This window comes from Biomphalaria glabrata, chromosome 11 (assembly GCF_947242115.1).
Source record: "Biomphalaria glabrata chromosome 11, xgBioGlab47.1, whole genome shotgun sequence".
Classification (NCBI taxonomy): domain Eukaryota; kingdom Metazoa; phylum Mollusca; class Gastropoda; family Planorbidae; genus Biomphalaria; species Biomphalaria glabrata.
Genome location: NC_074721.1, coordinates 38,901,127 through 38,921,580, shown reverse-complemented (window position 1 = coordinate 38,921,580; position 20,454 = coordinate 38,901,127). Strand labels below are relative to the sequence as shown.

General features: G+C 41.3%; 1 protein-coding gene across 6 annotated transcripts in view; it reads right to left on the bottom strand.

Moving 5' to 3' along the window:
• LOC106054975 (uncharacterized) overlaps positions 1-20,454 on the bottom strand; it is a 117,956-nt gene that overhangs the window by 60,338 nt on the left and 37,164 nt on the right. For all 6 annotated transcript variants that reach the window (XM_056004265.1, XM_013211068.2, XM_056004264.1 and 3 more), the window contains one exon: positions 3,061-9,263. In XM_056004265.1, coding sequence (XP_055860240.1) covers positions 3,061-8,932 — 5,872 coding nt within the window. In that variant the 5' untranslated portion in view covers positions 8,933-9,263. Of the gene's footprint in view, positions 1-3,060; positions 9,264-20,454 lie in introns of those variants that run through there.

The window sequence follows — 20,454 nt, the reverse complement described above, 5'->3', positions numbered from 1 at the left end:
GGGAGAAAAAAAATGCGCAAAGAAAATAGAAACAAATTAACACATAAAAAGCGATGTACAAGTGCGTGTTCTTGTGTGTGTGTGTGTGTGGTGGGATGAGGGGTTGCGTAAAGAAATTAATATGATTGGGGAGGGGATGTTAAAATAATTTTATCATTAGATTATAAATAACTATACAAAAAGGGGGGCTAGAGAGACAAGGGGGGGGGGACAGGAGAGAGAGAAAGAGAGATAAATCTGAGGAAGAGAATTATAGAAAGTATGAGAAAAAGAGAAATAGAGAAAAAAAAAGGAGAGAAAGAAAACTATAGAGCGAGAAGATGAAAAGAGAGAGGGGAGGGCGGAAACTACAAAGAAAGAGAATGATACAGAGAGAAAACGAAAGAAGTGAAAAAACGAGAAAGAGAGAGAAAGCGAAAAAGAGAGAGAGAAAATGAGAGAGAAAGAAAGAGAGAAAGAGAGAGAGAAAGAGAGAGAGAAAATGAGAGAGAAAGAGAGAAAGAGAGAGAGAAAATGAGAGAGAAAGAAATAGAGAAAGAGAGAGAAAATGAGAGAGAAAGAAAGAGAGAAAGAGAGAGAAAGCGAAAAAGAGAGAGAGAATATGAGAGAGAGAGAGAGAGAGAGAAAGCGAAAAAGAGAGAATGAGAGAGAGAATATGAGAGAGAGAGATATAAACTATTTTGTAATACAAATACTGAGACATGGATGATATAGTAGGACACGTCAAAGGGGACAAACAACAAATGTATTACAAAAAGAAGCCATCCAACAGACTTCCAACCAAGATGCATGGCTGTGTGCACCAGGCAGTCAATCACGACCAGAACGAGGCTAGCAGATCCAGCAAGGCGATACACTCAATAGCGTAATTAACTTTTATAATTTTTTTTTCTCTCCACATCAAACGAGGCCGATGGAGGGAGGGGGGAATACCATGCGTAATGTGAATGCCCGAGTCGATAGATAGCACAGGTAAGATATAAACCTCGAGGCTCTCGGAGGGCTCAAAACCTACAAATAGTCATATTCTTTCAATGGCCGAAGTTGAACTGAAACATTTGTTATGTTACGATGGACAATTTTAATACAAGACTCGGGTCAATATTTGATGCTGAAAATATTGGAGAGTTTCATCATTCTTTAAATTTTGTTGACTTTTTACCACTGGAAATTCACATTTCTAAGATTTATCACATGGAGCCCAAAGTCATTTGTATTATTTAGTTGGCGAAATATGGCGTCCATTACATTTGTTTAATTGTCTATTTCAGAATCTCAACTAATAATCCAACTTTTTATTTTCTTACTGTTTTCTTTGGCGTCACCTTGTATAGCCACTATATTTCTTCACATCTATTTGTCTTCTTTTCTTATGTTTTTTTTTTTGAAAATATTTATTTCCCTTTTAGATCTTGCGATCTATAGGGTAGATGATGAAATTGTCGTTTCTGTGGCACACGGTTAACGAGGGTGTCATGTGGCCAGCACAACGACCAACCGCCCTAAAGCTAAAATTCCAGCCTTCACCAGGATTCGAACCCAGGACCCTCGTACAGAAGCCGAGCGCTTTACGGCAGCCCTTCTTTTCTGTTACTGTATTTTATTGCTTAGAAACAGGATTTATAAAAATCAAAATGGAAGTAAACATGAGATAACTCTGTTTAAAATGTGAAATTCCCAATATTAGACGCCTGACCTTTGAATCAGTAGAAGACGAACTCCATGGGAAAATATTAATGACTGATATAAATCTGTATCTAGTTTCCTATGGACAAAATCTAGGCTAATGGTGAGGATTAAAAAAACAACAACAAAACCTTAAGCTATCAACAAAACATCAAAGACTCAAGGCAGATATTGACAATGCCCTCGCTGATGAAACTGAAGTTTGAAGTTCTCTAAGATGAGTCCGACTATAGGAACTCGTTCAAGGTTTCGATCTAAGATGAGTGAGACTATAGAACCTCGATCAAGGTTTCGATCTTAGATGAGTGAGACTATAGAACCTCGATCAAGGTTTCGATCTTAGATGAGTGAGACTATAGAACCTCGATCAAGGTTTCGATCTTAGATGAGTGAGACTATATAACCTCGTTCAAGGTTTCGATCTAAGATGAGTGAGACTATAGAACCTCGTTCAAGGTTTCGATCTAAGATGAGTGAGACTATAGAACCTCGATCAAGGTTTCGATCTTAGATGAGTGAGACTATATAACCTCGATCAAGTTTTCGATCTGAGTGAGACTATATAACCTCGATCAAGATTTCGATCTAAGATGAGTGAGACTATAGAACCTCAATCAAGGTTTCGATCTAAGATGAGCGAGACTATAGAACCTCGATCAAGGTTTCGATCTAAGATGAAAGCCTCATACTCATTTATTCCTTTCGTGAACTTTACTGACTGATAGGAATCGTTTTATAACTATGTTTATTCCGGATTATAAATAAAAATTAATCCACCTGAATTAAGAAAGACCGCACTTGTAACTAATCTAATGCTACTTGACATGAAAGGGGGAGGTAAAAAGTAAAAGTGGAGGAAAAAGGTAAAGGGGAGATAAGTGTTAATGATTACATGATTACCTTTTATAAATTTGAAGTAAGCAAGTGAAAATAATGTTATCAAGTTAGTATAATATTGAGACTAGTGTCGTGTAGTGATGGGCAATTTTTAAACATTTTGGAATCGAATCCAATCATTTTAATTAGTCAAAAGTTGAATAGCGGATCATTTTGCTAGAGAAGAGTTCATTTACATTGATTCAGTATCATTCTTGGAATAATGAGAGAAAGGACTATATATGGTTACAAAGTATGGATCTATTTGTAAATGTATAATAAAACTCGAGTCTATTGTGAAAGTCAGTAGTATCGATAGAATGTCATCAGAATAGACAAAAAAAGGTAAAGCTTGCTGAGGAATCGTGTGGTATAAGGATTGGGTTATACATGACAATGCTTTGGTGTTCGAGGAGGTTGGCGAGGGAAAAAAACACAATTATATGATGAGGTATAATAGAATGGTAATGGTCAGTTGATGGTCAGTAAGCTACTCACCATTATAGAATAATCCAGAATTTCCAGCAGAGCCGTCCACTAGTGACGTCACGCTATAGCTCCACGCGCGATCGGCCAGTTCTAATGGACGGCCTGGGTTAAATCCTCTGAGCCTGGCCGTCATGTCGGCGTTGCCGGACAGGTAGATGGGTTGGAACTTGGTGGAGGGGCTGGCACTCCTAGTTTCCTGCAGGTAAAAATGCCTGTTGCTAGAGTCTCCCAGCGCCACCCTCCCAGTGGCATAGCCCAAATCTGGGCACGGGTGTCCGCCGTGGTGGTCACTCAAGAAAGCCTCATGGGAAGGAATGTTGTGAACTGAGCTGCTTCTCTGCTTCGGAAGCTGTGAGCTGTACATCGGGTGTGGCGAGTAACGAGCGCCGTAGTGGACAGGGTAGGGAGGGTCACGATAGTTGGGAACCACGTGATACCGGTGGTGAAAGCCAGGCGATCCCTGAACCCCAGAGCCAAGCGGCGATCCGCTGTTCGGTGCAGGGTGCTCCTCAGGTAAAGGAGCCAGGTTAATGCTCGCCCTAGACATGGGGCTGTGCAGGGCGTGGTAGTGACTAGGCTGCGCTGGAAAAGACGAGGACAGTTGCATGACGTTCTCCTTGTTGGAAGCGAGGCATTCGAAAGATGGCGAGGTCTGGCCGAGGAAGTCGCGAGGAGGAGCGGGATAGAGAGCGTGCTGGTAGTGATAGTAATGGTGGAAGCCTCCGTGAGAGAAGTCCGCCGATTGAGATAGGTACCTCTGACCACTGTCCAGAGAGTGGCGTTGGCGTGGCACGTTAAAGTTGACCGAGTGAGCAACGTAAGGCATGTCGATGCTGTGTGAGTGCCCCATTCCAGAATGGTGCGAAGCTCTGTTTGGAACGTCAATGCTGTTAGAATGCTTTAAAGATTGTATGGGGCCGTCGCTGGAAGGCTGCTGATATTGGGCACTTGGTTCCATGTTTTCGATTTCTTCCTCTTCATCATAGCTCGTTGGCGGAAGCGAACACAGAGGGCTTGTCACACGCTCCCCCTGACACGGCGCCCCGGGTTGGTTTCGAATGGGGCTGGATGAGTGCATTCGTGGTTGGTACATCTGGTGTACAGGAGAACACGTCCCGCTTAGGGAAGAAGCGTGTGACATTGGGGGAGTCACAAACCCTGGTGAGGACACCATCTGACTCTTTAATACTCTAGAATACACATCCTGTAAAGCCAGGGGCGAATACTTCTCTTTTACAGGACTTGCATAAGACCTTCTGATTCTTGCACTCGCCATCCCCATGGCGATTCTCCCTCTAGCCTTGGCGCCAAGCTCAACGGACGTGGCCGAGTTAGTGCGTGGTCTCATTTCGAACAGGAAGTCGTCATCAAGACCATCACCGCCAGTATTATTACCAGAGTCCAACATCTCAAGACTAGCGCTGATGTCCAAGATATTTCTGGACGTGTCCGGAGAAGGAAGGTTCTGGTCAGGTGGAGTGGACTCCTGAAAACCTCCTGCCGTGTAAGACTTGACCACGTCCAGAGGATATGAGCAGTCAGAAAGATTCAAACTCTTCTCTCCTTGGGAGTAGATAGATTTAACATTTTCAGCGAATTCTTCCGACGGCTCAAAGCAATTTTTAAAGTTCGAATCCCCAGTGTAAGGCCATTCATTCTCTAACGAGTCCAGCATGCTATTCTCAGAGAGGGACAAGTCTCGCAGCAACACGGCAGTGCCTCGACGTTTACTCAGCTGTCCGATAAAGTTCTCCGAGGTGCTTAACTCACGAGAGAGTGGGGACAACTTCGTGCTGGCTGTCTTCCCCTGGCTGCCCGACTCGGCTAGACGGTTTGACAGATTCCAGTGACCAGACAGTTTGTCTGCATACAGAATCTGAGAAACCTCTCTCAGTTTCGATGCGGCCGAGGCAGCGTGCCTTTCAAGACTGTCCGTTTCATAGCCCGGGTTGGTCACTTCCATGCAAAGGCGCGAGGAATTATTTTTAGAATCCTCAGGTGTGGCTTTCTCGTTGCTACTAACCAACGTCGACAAGTAATCTGATTGGATGTTTTCACGAGCATTATCAATGGTGTGTTTAAATATAGCTCTCGGCTTTCTATCGTTAGCTGAGACAAGATTACTATCACTTACATTATAAGCACTCGTTAATCCAAAGTTAGAAACACTTGTCAATGACACCGAGGACTTGGCGAGGGTAATCCCATCAGCTAATTGTTGCGTAGTTGTTGAATCGGTTACTTCCCGTCCCGCTGACACCACTTCACAATGAATCAAATCGCCAGCACAATCCAACTGTTGTGTGTGTGTCGTGGCAGTGGAAACGTTTTGTAAACATTCCGAGTCTCGAGCGTGCAGAGGGGCGGGCGACCGGCTGCGGATACCCAGCGGTGAAGTGGGCGTGGTAGCCTCCCTGCTGTCACAGTTTCGCGAAACACTGCCACGCGAGGCCCGCTGTGGTACCCATCGAAACTCGGCCACGCTTTCGTAATCCGTGTTGGTGTGGTTATTGTTCTTGGAGTCCCCATCAACAGGTTGGTGACATTGGCCGAGGTCAGAACTGTTATTGTCGACAGCGCATGCCGTCTCTCTACCTGCCCGACTAGGAGCTAATTCGTTTTCTCCCGGTCCGTGCCCGACCGCCTGTCCGGACAAATTTAGACATGTCGTTTTGTCCGCTCTGCCAGTTTGGACAACTGCGTCATTGAACGCCCCCGTCGAGGCCTGGGTTAATGAAGCGGCAGTTGACAAGGGGAGACTACCACCAGAAGACAGCTGATATCCTGTTAAATTATTGGCTGACGTCCCCTTTGTAAAGTCTTTACGGTCCGACTGGCTCATAACTGATTCCGTCTTGCCATCCTGAAGCTGTGACTGAAATAGACTGCACCGACTTTTATTTTCACTCTCTCCCCGTATTTCGTCTTCAGCCGTGACGTCAGGCGTGTTATTTTTAAGCTGAAGTCTATTTGCGGTCGGGGCGAATTCTTCGTTATCAACAGCGACCTCCGAATCCTCCTCCGTAGAGCGGTGTCTGTAACATTCAAGCCTTTGTTCTCCCCCTCGCTCGGCGCTCGTGAGCGATATTTCACCTGCAGTGGCTTCACATCTGTCTCTCTCCTTACCACCAACGTCCCAGTGAGGCGCGAGTGCAGTGGATGCTGTCTGTAATCCTGGAGTACTATTTGTCACGGTGCCCGCGAGCTGCTGTGTAACACCGGAGTCACAACTTGCAATGTTATCACCGAATTCAGGGGACACAACCGAAACACACTCCCCGACGAGTTTCTGGCTAATGACCTCGTTTTCCCCGAGTCTACTACAAGTGCTTTCTCCAATTTCACCCACTTGACCAGTGTCCAACTTACAGGAGTCTAGGCCAGATGTAGAGTTGTATTTCCGTGAGGAATGAGTCACGAAATGAGTTACGTCCCCTGGTTGTAAGTTCACGTGGTTGGTATCTCTTTGATTCACGACCACTGTATGATCGATGGTGTAACTTACAGGCTCATCTCCTTCGTCATCAATCATCAACAGACCTTTAGCAAACTTATCTTCATCTGGTGAACTCGACTGACCTCCAAAGTAAACCACTTCTGATCTACAGTAGTTCGTTTTGTCCGTTGGTGCAGCTTTGTGGTCCCCAGCAGCGAGCCTATCATCCCCTGACTGTGAGGCTTCTTTGAAGACCTCGGCGTGTGGCTCGCGCTTTTGATTGCTGGCTGCCGGCTCGTGGTGAAAACTTGCAGCGGTTGAAACAATCCATGGCGCTGTTGAAATGAATGCAGCTTTGTTGGCACTGCTATAGTCAGATTCACAGCTGTCACTTCTTGTCTGACTTACTGTGCAGCTCACCGGGGTGCCGGGGTGTCGAGAGGGAGTGCGGGCGTCGATGTCGCTATAGTAACAGTGAGAATGCTGGCTGGAGGGTATGGCAAAGGTTGGACTAGTTGCCGTCTGGTCGCTGTGAAGGTGACGCCTACCTGTGTTGTAGCCAGAGTCTGTGGTGGTCACTGTGGTGGCAAAATTTTGGACAGCAGTGGACACCCTCTGTGTATCACTATGATGTTCAGAAAAAGGTGTTGCCAATGTTTGCTGCTGTTCCAGAAGTGAAACGTTTAAAGCTGTTCCCACTAAGGCGCCACTTTGGGGGAAGTCACTCCCTACTTCAGTTAGGTTTTGACTCTGGGGGCGTTTTCTCCTCCTTCCAAGTGTGTCAATGTAGTGGTCAGAGAAACTGCTCGGTTGAGCCCCCTGTTTATCTGTCTGGGAGACGCCTTTGGTCATCTCGTCCACGCTGTGGCTAAGTGATGTGGTCTCGCTCAATGTGGCCAGAGCCCTGTTGTAATCATCAGAGCTGCTGCTGCGCTGACCTCTCAGTTTGCTGAGGTCAAGACTGAAACGCTTATCACGAACGGTCAACTTTTTGCCCACCTCCAGCTGAACACAGCTTCTGGTCACCAGCGCTGTGGTGTCCTTCGCGGACGTCTGGTCAGCGTCTTGACCACTCAAGTTGTCCCTCTGGTGACACTGCAATTCACGCGACGAAGAACGGTTCGTATTGCTTTGATGTGACGAAAACGACGAGGAAGACGAGCGTGTGGCGAGGTTTGAGAGACTGATAGAGTTATAACTCGAAGACAAAGTCACAGTGTTTGTTACAGCACTACCTTGCAAAATGTTGCTTTGAAACTGGACGTCTTTCTCTGGACGAGATTGAAATAAAGGTGACGCGCTCACACCCTGGCCTAATCTTACATCATCTACAATGTCTCTGTCCACCTTCTCGTCCAACGAATGCTGTTTCGGCAACTGCGCCCCTCGCTGTAGCCTCCTTTGTTTGTCCACTACGTTAGGCTGCAGAGCGGATGTGCTAGTGATGCACTCAGAAACGTTGACTATCTCTCCAGTGGTGACAGGCGCTCGTGATGGAAGAGTTCCTTTGGAGGACGTGTTTGAGGGCGAGGACCACGCGCCGTTGCTTGACCTCGTGGAATGTCTCGAAATGGCGGGAAATATTTTGTTTTCAACATTGTCTTTCTCTGTAGACTCGATATTTACATCGGCATGGAGAGCCGTGATGATTTCACCGGAGATTTTTGCTGACGTAGGAATGTCCGTTTGACCTGCCATGTGATCACTTTGGGAGGTCACCATCTGAGCCTCGATCTCATCCTCGCTTTTATTAGCGTTCACGAGAATTTTATGCCTGTTGCCAAGCCTCTGTGGGGATGATTTTAAGGAATGCAAGCTGGCTGTTTCTAACGAGGGGTTATTGCCCTCGACCATGTCGCAATGACTAGGCTTTATTACGTAATCTCGAAATAGTTCTTTTCTACACGATGGTCCCCTTTTCTCACGTAACGAGGATCGATGAGGTTTCTCAGATCGTGGAACCCACGGATCCCCGCTGGTGTCACACTTAACTGGGGCCGTTTCAGCTTTGTCCACGTGTAGCTTTTTACCACTGTATTCCACCATGTCAGAGAGCACACTCCTTGACCCAGGAGACCCTACTCCTTCTTTCCCAGAGGCGTAGTCAAAGTTCGAAATGACGTCATCCAAGCTGGAACACCGGCTGATTATTTTCTCATGCTGCGGGTCGTCGTCGTCCTCACCGGTGGCGTCGCCTTTCCTGAGCGCCGCGATATTAGCGACGACCCCTGCGTTGTGTCGCCGGTGTCTGCCCTCGTGAACAGAGGAGCTCCTGCCTCGTTTTCCGTCGTCAAGCGAGGAGCTCTTGCTCCCTGACCCCGGACTGACGCCCCCGGCGCCGAAAGCGTTCTTCTTCCTGCTGCTGACGCCGTGGAATGACCAGCTTCTGGCCCGGGTGTCAATGCCATGAGACCCGTAGCCCGCTGTGCCCTGTTTATTCCCCATTTACGTGTGGTGGACAAGAACGGCCCTCCCTCGTTCCCCGTTTACGTCTGGACATTCATGTTCTTGACAAGCGTTGCTGGACTTCGTAGCGAGGAGAGGTCAAATGTCAAACAGAATGGCATTTATCCAGCCATCGTCTCTGCCTATAATCTGTTCTTTTCAACCAAATGTTCTATATTTATATCAGTCACGTGACATTCGTGTTTACACTGTATGCACACCATGTCAATGCGCTGTGTACCGAAAACGCCTATCCAATCGAGATCAAAGCAAAAAAAAAAAAACAGTTTCATGTCACGATGACCATTTCATATCCCCCTGTATCCGGCAACTGTATCAACAAGAGATTTGAAAACACATTAATCACACGAATAAAACTTGAAAAGTTTACAGTTAAACTTAATCTAAGAACCGCGTAAGTTTCCACAAGAATGCAATCAAACACAAGTAAAAGCTAGTGCGCTGTGACGAGCTCATTCGAGAGGAGAAACACATTGAAGTTATTATTTTTATAATATACCGTTTAACACACAGCAACAGTTCGTTATAGATTTAATACTTAACACGCCCGAGCTATTCAAACATGAGTGTTGAGACGAAACGTCAAGTCAGCTAAACTGGGGGAGGGGGGGGGGGGTCTGACGTCGTGTGGTGGCCCAGACATCGTAACTCGAGCCCTGTGACGAGGGCCTCTATGTGTACATAAGAGACACTCTACCTGATTCACGTCCCCGTTTCATGGTAGTAGCGAAGTAGAAAGACCCTAAGTCTTAAAAACTATGAGGTCATGCAACATTCCATCTGAGGGAAAGCGGTTAAACCTACGTAACGATGTGCCGATGTGACAGAAAGATGCACCCTGCGCCCCACTTCTCCCTATTCCTCTCCTCCGTCGCCAGGTTGGAGCCCCCAGCCCTTATGCTGCCACCCTACCCTGCAGACCCCAGGGTTGGAGACCCTCTTCTTACCCGATCAAAGTTTCCGCCGGTGACACAGACAAGCGACTGGGGGGGGGGGGAATGTCATGGGATGTCAGCACACAGCCAGGAAATGTCAAGTTACGAGATGACACAGACAAGCGACTGGGGCAATGTCATGGGATGTCAGCACACAGCCAGGAAATGTCAAGTTACGAGATGACACAGACAAGCGACTGGGGGCAATGTCATGGGATGTCAGCACACAGCCAGGAAATGTCAAGTTACGAGATGACACAGACAAGCGACTGGGGGCAATGTCATGGGATGTCAGCACACAGCCAGGAAATGTCAAGTTATGAGATGACACAGACACACACACAAAAATAATAATTAAGTGTCAGCAGTATACAATCATCTGCAGAAAAAAATGTCATTCCAGATAGCGAAACAAAATGAAATGCCTTTAACGTGATGCCACAGAGAAAAAAGAAGCTTATCACCTAACATGAAAATTTAAACTATCTAGTAGTTTGACAATGCGATAAACATAAAACTAGTAGCATACACAACGCGGTGGACGTGAAAAATGACGGACAGATAGGCCAAATTGATTTTAAAAAAAAAGTATCGTTTAAAAAAAAAGTATCGTTTAAAAAAAAAGTATTGTATAAAAAAAAGTATCGTTTAAAAAGTATCGTTTAAAGAGTATCGTTTAAAGAGTATCGTTTAAAAAGTATCGTTTAAAAAAAGTGGGGAGATGGTTGTAAATGCAAAACATGCGTTCGTATAAAATCTTATATTATAATCATTATTATAACTATTATTGCGTAGTTGACTTTAAAAACAGCTCCCATCGGCACAAGGACACACGATAAAACTAGGCGATTAAAGTAATCGACTACTGCAGTGATTCCCAAAGTGGTCCATATAGACCCCCAGGGGTCTACGAGGACTTCCAAGGGGTCTACGGAGGTGAAAAAATTAATTGGGGGTCTATGATCTGTAAATGGGGGTCTACGATAGTGGATCTCATTTAAGCATGTCTAAACTTGAAATTTCATTTTCTATTAATGATTTGTAACTTAGTTAATCCTTTGAATTTTAACCTTGTTTGTCTAATGATTTTATTTTTACAATTTTAACATCTTATTTTAATTAGCTTAATTTTGTCTGTATGAAAGTACCTAATCTTGTACATGACCGAGTCTGAAAAGAATTGTAGAAAGTCCATTGGTTATTCATTTTGTCCTTGTGAAACAAGCAAATGCATGTGTGCTTTTTATGCAATAAAGTTTAAACTTATGTCGCTATGAAACCATTAAATCTTGAACATCATTTGAGGCAACGCCAACATGATATAATAGATTAAGATTTGAAATGTTTGATTGAATATCACAAAAGAGAAGAGGTTTGTGAACATTTTACAATACTTTACTTTATCAAACTCCAGAAAACTGCACACTGTAGGTAAAAAATAGACTTTGCAAGCCATTGAAGAGGTTTTGCAACCTGTTTTACACAATCCTATATCCAGTGCTTTTTTTGTAAAAAAAAAAAAAAAAGTAGGTGCCGGTACTCAGTAGTTGATTGCCTAACTTTTAACTACTAAAAATTAATAATATACGTTAAAATACGACAAAAATAATATTTTTTTCAAAAAAGGTGCCGGTATGCCATAGCGGTGTGTACCATCACAAAAAAAAAGCCCTGCCTATATCTGATATCATATTCAAAAATTCCTCGTTGCTACAATATAGTGATAATATAGTGTGTTATTACTATCGTATTTTTCGTTTTGTTATGAATCAAGAAATCATAAAGATCTACTTTTTGATCAATGGCTCCATCACACTGAAGTATGATCGTTGTCAAAAGGCTTATGTGTGACTTTAACAGATTTGTTTCATAATTTAATGTAGTTTATTTGCTGTACCAAGGTGATTGCCTAAATTTTGTCAAAACGAAGTCATAATCTCAGTGTTTCTTGGGAGGATTAAAGGAATGTAGCGTGCATTGAACAGCATGAATTTTTTTTTTTTATTTTCCAAATTTAACTTAGTCAAACATTATCTAATCGAGAAGGTATAACGTTAAACCTAAATTGAAGCTCAATATGAAAATTTTATTATCAAACTTTTCTACCAATAGTTTTTTTATTTTTTTTTTTATTAGTCAATTCATGTCATGCATATTAATTTTTTTTTGCTTCATTTTAATTTGAATATCATCAATGTACATACATATCTGCAAGAAAAACACATTTGATATTAATGAATTTTTTTTTTAAATTCAGGGGGTCTACCGAAAACTGGAAAACATGGCAAGGGGTCTATGAGACAAAAAAGTTTGGGAACCACTGGACTACTGCATTCACTCGTCGAAATCTCAACAATAGGTAGGTCACTAAGTTAATCGAGTAATTAGAATGGACAGCTCCCACAGAAGACAGACGGCTAATGATCCAGACAATCTCAATTAGTCAGAGATAATTGCTTGAGCATTGTTTGTTAACATCCCACGCCCCTTCGCCGTTGCCCCACATTCCCATTCAAAAAGAACGCTGGTTCAAAGAAAAAATGTATAAAGAGTCAACAGTAATCAGGGTCGGCCCTAGCTATTGCGGGGCCCTATGTGAAACGGATTGCGCGGGGCCTAGTCTGGGTAGGGATAAGCATAATGTCAGAATTAAGATTATTTTAGTTAGAAAAAAAAATCGTCTTTGCAATACATTTATATGAAATGAAAGCTCTCTAATGCTGTTTTTATTTATTGGCACCCCAAAATATGACATTATTGTCCATTTTTCAGGAGACTTTAATAATTTCGGGAAATTTCCTGAAAAATCAGGAGGCCGTGGAAACCCTGTTATTATATATAAGTTATAATGGTTTAATTTAATAGCGCGGGGCCTATGAAAGCGCGAGGCCAACAGGTCTAAGACCGGCCCTGAATTAATACACGACTCGATGTTAACTAATCGTATGTTATCTACTCTGTAACGAGGACAGTAGTTACTATTATTCCTAAGAAAAGTTGAATGACCTTTTGGTCCCTAGCAACAAGTGTTTACGTTGGGAACATCAGTAGGGACAAAACTGACCTCTGATAGGTTCAATTGTTGACTTGAAGTACCAAATTGCTGGTAGACAGCTAAACCGATGTAGGCGTATTATATTTCAAATTTTTAAACAAAGTGGGATAACTTGAATACCTTCTTTGCGAACAAAACTTAATATAACTTTTTCTTTTACAGTATTTAAACAAACTCATCTCGAGCTGAAATAAAACTGATATTTAAACAAATTTAACTCACAAATAAAACACGTTTTTACTCTCCGCCCTTCTGGAATTATCTTGCGTACTTAACAATAAAAACAAAAGAAGCAAGATGGCCCATAAAAGAGGCACATAAAGCCCCAAAAAAGAGGCGAAGAAAAGAGGCCTAAGGCCCAAGGATTCCTATGATGATAAAGCTAAAATTGAATAGCGCAAATTCTGAGGTTTCCTTTCAAAAAAAAAAAATAAAAAAAATAACACAGCTTACGACAGCGCCGCTTATCTTGCATCATTCTACAAGACTAACATTAAATTAATGCTCTCTACAACTTACAATAAACACTCCCTTTCTATAATCACCTAGGAAACACACACACATACTCACTCCATAGCACGAACACATTTTATTTTTCGCTTAGATGATGGTTTTGGCTTTTAAAAAATTTTTTTTTAGTGACTTGTAAAGTTTTAGAAGTCCCTTTGGAAATGAAAAATATTACGTCTAAGTTCAAACTCGTACATGACAAGGTGGGCTGGCAAACCACACTACATGGCAGACATCAAACAGAGACAAAATTAGTTTTGTTTTCATTAACTGGGTACAAGACACGTATGTCCAGTATCAGGAGTCTGTGGTCACTGGATTAAACTCTATAGATCTAGTTCTGCTTATATATCCCAGACTTTGTTGCAATAACAAACTCGTTCTTGCGAATGCCTTGTATAGGTCATGATCTTTAAAAGTACAAAAAGACTTACTCTCTTACGGAAAATATTGTTGGACATAAGTACTTACTAATTGATACGGACGGAGAATTTATGGCATTAGTAAACAGGATTAGGTTTCATTATTGAACGAATTCATTTCAGAGAGAGAGACAGAGAGAGAGAGACAGAGACAGACAGACAGACAGATAGACAGAGAGAGAGAGAGACAGAGAGACAGAGAGAGACGGAGGCGAGTTAAAACTGAGTGATCGATTCTGTCAACTAGAGGCAGACGTTACAGTATTTGATAGGATTTTAGACTTAAGACAATAACGGATCGATGGCTGGCCGCAGGATTGGCTTTAGACCGAATGAATTAGGAATAGCGTAGGCAATTTTTTATGCTATTTCGTGGGGTGGGGGTCCTAAAAAAAAAAGTTCAAAGCTTTAAAATTAGATTTAAAGTGAACAGTCTCACAAACTAAACGACTAACCAAATGTCGTAAAAGTTAGTCTTAAAACTGACACCTAGTCTCAACGACTTCACATCGATTTCTTTATTATCTTTCTTAATTTCAGTCAAATATAAACCAATAACATCCTTCCTTTTTAAAACAAAAATTTAAAAAAAGCTATTATTTTATCAACCATTTTTTTTCTCCCTTAAAGTATAGTTCCTAATCTCATTAATATTAAATACATACAAAATATTCCCATTACAAAGCCGGGTTGTTAAGCTAGTTCAAAGAAAAAAAAAAGCAACATACAAATTATCTAAACATTTCTATAATATTGGTGTTGAAAAAAAAAAAAGAAAAAAATGTGCATGATGATGTTGGGTTAAAAGGGGGAGGGTGGGGGGTCCAGAAGCGAATTGTAAAATGTTTAATGGGATAAGGGGTGAGAAACAAGATTACGGAACGAGCTCGACTCTCTATGGGGACTCGTTGTGTTACATTTGATTCATTGAACTCTCGAACTTAGTGAACGCCAAAAGGAAAGCAGATGAAGTTCCACTTCTGACACCACACATGTCTACAAAATAATTCTTACAATAGGATCCTTGAGACTCATCACCTTCAGCTATCCCTTTGCCTGCTGGACATGATCTGTTGACCATCTTTCTCCGTTCCTCTGATTCCTCTATTCTGATTTGCTTAAAGTCTCAATCAATGACAGGTCCATCCATTCTTTTATGTTCCCGTTTCTTTCTCTGTCTTCCTCTTTTTCTCCTGGCACTGTTCCCTGAAGGAAGCTCTTTGCGAGCCCTGAGGACTTTGTGATATAGAGTTTTAGTTTGCATTTTTTTTTGTTTACAGTAGTAAGCAGGTCATCGTGGGGTCCAGTTGCTGTATATATCCTGTCTCTGATCTCTTCGTTTGCGATGCGGTCTTTGTATGCGACACTTAGACAACTATAATAATCAAATTATGTTAAAGCTTATGATCTAATTCTTACTTTGTTAAGTACACACTATATCCCCCCCCACCCCTTTGTTTTTGTCCAGGCCTTCTCCCAAAACGTTTTCAAAATGTAACTTCAAAACATTTTTTTTAAAGAAAAAAAAAAACAAAACACTTTTCTTTTTCAACTGAATACTTTCACATTGATTATTGGAGAGTGTCTCATTAAAACCCAGCTTTTCAACTCATTGGAATGTCAGCCGTAATGTCCTGTTGATGTCCAGGGGCAAAGACGTTCCTGCTGCTTTGAGATAATGTGACGTTTTGTTTCATCTTAATGCAACGGTTCTCAAACTATCATTTATGTCATTTAAGCTTTTCTTTTAAATGGAAAAAAAAATGATTTTAAAGTTGTGTACACGAGGCTGGTCAGGATCTTATGATTATTCGTCATAGACAGATTTAGCTAAGTTGCAAAATAAATTGTATTGGGGGTGGACCCAGAGAGGGGGGTCTAGACTCTAGACTGAATGTTAAATTATAATTATTGAAAGAGAGTATAGCGTAGTGACCTAGTTTAGTTTAGAGAGTATGCTAGTTTGTAAATAAATATATTGTGCATTGTTTTTAGCGACGGTAAAAGTAGTGACGTAGTCAGAAAGACCAATGACGTTGCAGAATCTGATAGAAGAAGATGGCTAGTGCTTGAAGCAAGAAGCATTGTGAAGAAACTGCTCGTTAAAATCGACGGATTTACAGGCATGACAATCATCCCCATTTCATGAATAATCATCATTTGAAATTTTCATAGCTGTTATCAAAGTATTATTAGTTTTTCAAGTCTATAGTTCTTATTCTTGTGTCCGCTAGTATGTGCATCAAGTCATGGTGGTCAGTAATTCTGTGTAGTTAAGCCAGGAGCAGTGGACTGACACATTTATGTGCCCAGGACACATTCATGTGCCCAGGACTAACTGGGCAAACTATTAGAAGGCGCTTTACATCACGATCTCTAACTCCTGAACAATGTTAGAATCAATGTTTCTATTGAACAAAGTGCATGTACTGATGAACTTGTGTGAAAGTGTCATGATGTCAGGGGCCGGCCTTAAATAATTGTAGGCCCTATGCAAAGTGAGTTTGGTTGCCCCAAAGAAATAAAAAAAAAAAAATAAATAAACAGCGAAAATATAAAAAAAATGCGATTTATATAAAACCTACAGTATTCCAACAATAACAATGGGCACAGATTTCGCTATTTCTTCTCTAAAAAAATAGTTTTGAGTCCCTATGCGAGGCCCCCATGAATATCGGAGGCCCTAGGTGGCTGCCTAGTTGACATATGCCTATGGCCGGCTTTGATGATGTCAAGTCGGACGCCTTCCCATTTGCAAAAAATGTCATTTCGTTAACAAGGTGACGCACGAGCTATCTCCCCCACATATATACTCACACACACCTTGCTAAGTCTAGCCGTCCACTTGGTACAACGGAAGTCTGAACACGTCTTCAACCATTTCCATTCCTGCCCCAGACATTCACACACACATATACTAATTGGAACTCACGCGTCTAAACAAACACTCGTGAAGTATGTACTTTTACCTTGAGTCTTGTGTTTCCCTATTATCTTATTTCAGTCCAACAGCTTTCTCCACTAACAGCGAGACCATTCATCATCTACCGAGACTACTGACCGAGGGGTTTCAACTATACTTACTGACAGCCGAGAGGGGGACAAGTAGATCAAATCAGTCACTGCATCGAATCTTTCTACTTTAACTCATTCTCTCCTATTTGATACATCGTTGATTTTACCCAAATAAATGTTGTTGTTTTTTATAAACAGTAATTCTATACCAACTAAAATATTTTCTGATTAAAGTTATAGAAGTTTAATCATAACACGAAAGTGAACTACAAATGAACGAAATTAAAAATTCCGTCGGATCATGGAAAATAATTTAAAATTTAATGTAAAAAAAAAAAGAAACAAATGTAAGGACTAGAATAAATCTGATAATTCAACGCCAGTTTCAATATTCACGGTCAATAATTCGCACTGGATTGTAAGAACATTATTAACAGAATCTGTTCCTTTTCATAAGGCATTTCAGACTAATCAATTATGCTTTTTTTTTTTAAATCCTGGCTGTCCACTCTGTGTGACAGGGATTCCAGCTAATCATATGCTATTTATTGATCGAATGTCTTCTATTCCGACATAGGATTATTTCGTCTGAGGAGGTAAGCTAAGAATAGTTCAAGGGAGTTAACTCTGATTTCCTGGAGTAACGAGTATGTTTAAACAAATAGATAGTGCTATCTTCAATATAATATTTGCTTAACTCAGAGATGGAGTTGTAGATAATACCATCTTGTGTAATGTTCCTGTTGGCTCTATTGGAAAGTAGCGCTCACTGTTTAAAGATAGATATGATGTGTTCACTTCATGTATATATATATACTTTACTAGAGTATGTGAGAAAAGCTGGAGAGACAGAAGGACAGAGGAGAGAGAGAAAGAGGTAGAAATAGAGAACAAACAAAAAAAAAAGAGACTATAGAAATGTGGAAAAGAAATGAAAGAGAGGTAGCGAGAAAGAGCGGAATGAGAAAAGAAGAAAATGAAAGAGAAAGAGAGAAGAGAGAGAGATAAAGAGAGAGGATATATATATATATATATATATATATATATAGAGAGAGAGAGAGAGAGAGAAATAGAGAGAGAGAGAGAAAGAGAAAGCGAGAGAGAGAGAGAGAGTCTAGAATGAATGAAACTGAAAGCCAGAAAGGAAGAAATTCCCAGATGGTTTGAATTAGGTCAATTAGGTCAGAGAAAGAGAGGGAAAAGGAGAGAGAGAGAGAGAAAGAGAGAGAAAAGAGAGAAAGAGAGAGAAGTGAGATGTAGAGAGAAAAGAGAGCAAGACATATACATAGAAAAAAAAGATCCAAGGGAGAGAAAACGTGAATCGAATGATAAGGGACAGAACTGATCGACTTTTCAGACGAGGACTAACTCCTTCAGACTATTAAGTGTTTGATCTAGACTGACCGAACACCCAGGCCAGTGCTCCGCCCCCCCCCCCCCCCACACACACACTCTATCCTTCTCTCTCACCTACACATACTTCTAAAAAAACAACAGTTTCAAAGACAGAGTGGTTAAACTAAACCTGACACCGTAAACCCAATAAATGCATTAAGGCGATTTCACTGTTTCCTGTAGCTTTGCTCACTGACGTACAGTAAGTTATTCAATAACCTGGGAATAGGCCTGACATTGAAAGTCGCCTTAAGTCACACCATGGAGGTCATGGTCTCAAGGTCCACAATACTCCCGACTTTCTAACAAGCCTATTAAATCAAAACCTAAACCCCTCCGCAGACTGAAATCAATCAATAAACCTTCTCTCTATGCCTACAGCGAGATTCAAAATATGCATTTCATTAACAAGACATGATAAAACAAATGGCGAGGCAGGGCAGAGGGGGGAAATATCAAAAAGAAATAATGAAAAATACTATTACTGATACAATCAATAGTGCACAGGGGCGTATCTAGGAATTTTAAATCATTTTGGGGGCCGGGGGGACTTGACCTATTTGGGGGCCCCTGCATTTTGCGTAATATTTAATATAAAATAAAACCATTTGGAGGACCCCTAAAGTGGGAGCCCGGGGGGATTTTCGAATTCTCCCCACTCTTCCCCACCCTAGCTACGCCACTGATAGTGTAACGAAAGTTAGGGCTTCTGTATTTGTACATGTCTTTTCCGTGTAAAAAATTGACCTCAACTGGTCATAACTTTTTGATAACCATCATAATGAAGGGAATTCAGTGCCCCCTTTTTTCTTTCTCTCTCTATTTAGCCGCCACTGTTTCTTACCGCTACTTTAAATGTAATGTTAAACCATTATAACTACAAGACAGTCAATTCTAATGTGGTCTATATTCTGATTGGTCCAAATGGCTACTTGGATATAAACAAAAATGGGGAATTCCCCATAGAATTGCTACTTCAAATAAAGTGTACCACAGCAAACATGTTTTTGAAACACCATTTATTTTTAAAGATAATATCATTTAAAAAAAAAAAAAGCAACTTCATAAATAAAGATTAAATTAAGCAATCCCGATGTGCGTCTATATAAATCTAAGAAAATATGTAATTTCATATTCATATTACATAATTTTTAAAACAGCTTTCAAAACTATTAACATTATCAAGCTATGAATATCATTTATGCACGAGTTTATTATGCTTATCAATAGTGAAGTAGTAAAGACGTTTCCTTGAGTATACAGTACAGGAGTGTGAAACTAAATCCACAATATATTCTTGACATTAACAGGCTGATATGATCGTATACACGTTCCGGCCGTATATTCTCATGTACATTGACTGTGTATAAATCTCAAAACACGCAATGCTGCGGCCAGATTATTGCATGCAGATGACGTGGCTATCAGGAACGTCCTTGGGAAGCGGCAGGCAGGAAGGAGGAGGATGGACACTATCTCTATGACATTATGGCCTGCCGGGGCACCTGGGAAAGGTCAAACTACTTGGCTTTATCGCCGCCTCAAGAGACAAGCCTACACACCCACGTTCAAGATGGAAGTTATCACAATGAATGGGAGTTGCTTAATTTAATGACTCGGCGAGAGACGTGGTCTTTTAAAAAAAAACAAACTTCAATACTCGTGAACATTTACAATTCACTTTTGAGGGCAGTTTTATTTTATTAAATATAGAAATATTGGGCTACATATACATTGGTCATAGATTGTATTTTATGGATACTAGAGCCATATTAAAAATTATATACTTCGATAGTGTCACCTTTGTGATAGTTTGATACTGAATGTAGAGGCGGGAAAAAAAAATCAAACCTACAAGATTAAATGCTACAGAAAAATGCTGACCTTCAGATACCAGGGAAAAAAAGACAAATGAGTTTGTACTGTAAGAAGTCAACACTCTGGGGGGCAAAAATGAAAAAAAAATCATAATACTGTGCCGAGACGAAAGCTGAGTTGGTGTGGTCATATTGTAAGACATGGCTCACTGTCATAAGTCATTCTTCAAGGTCCAGTGGAACGAGGACTAAGAGAGGGTCGATAAAAAAAAGAGGCCTGGACGACGCGAAAATACTTACTAGCCACTCTCTTGATATTATGTAACGAAAAAGTTGCTGACCGGAAAGTTGC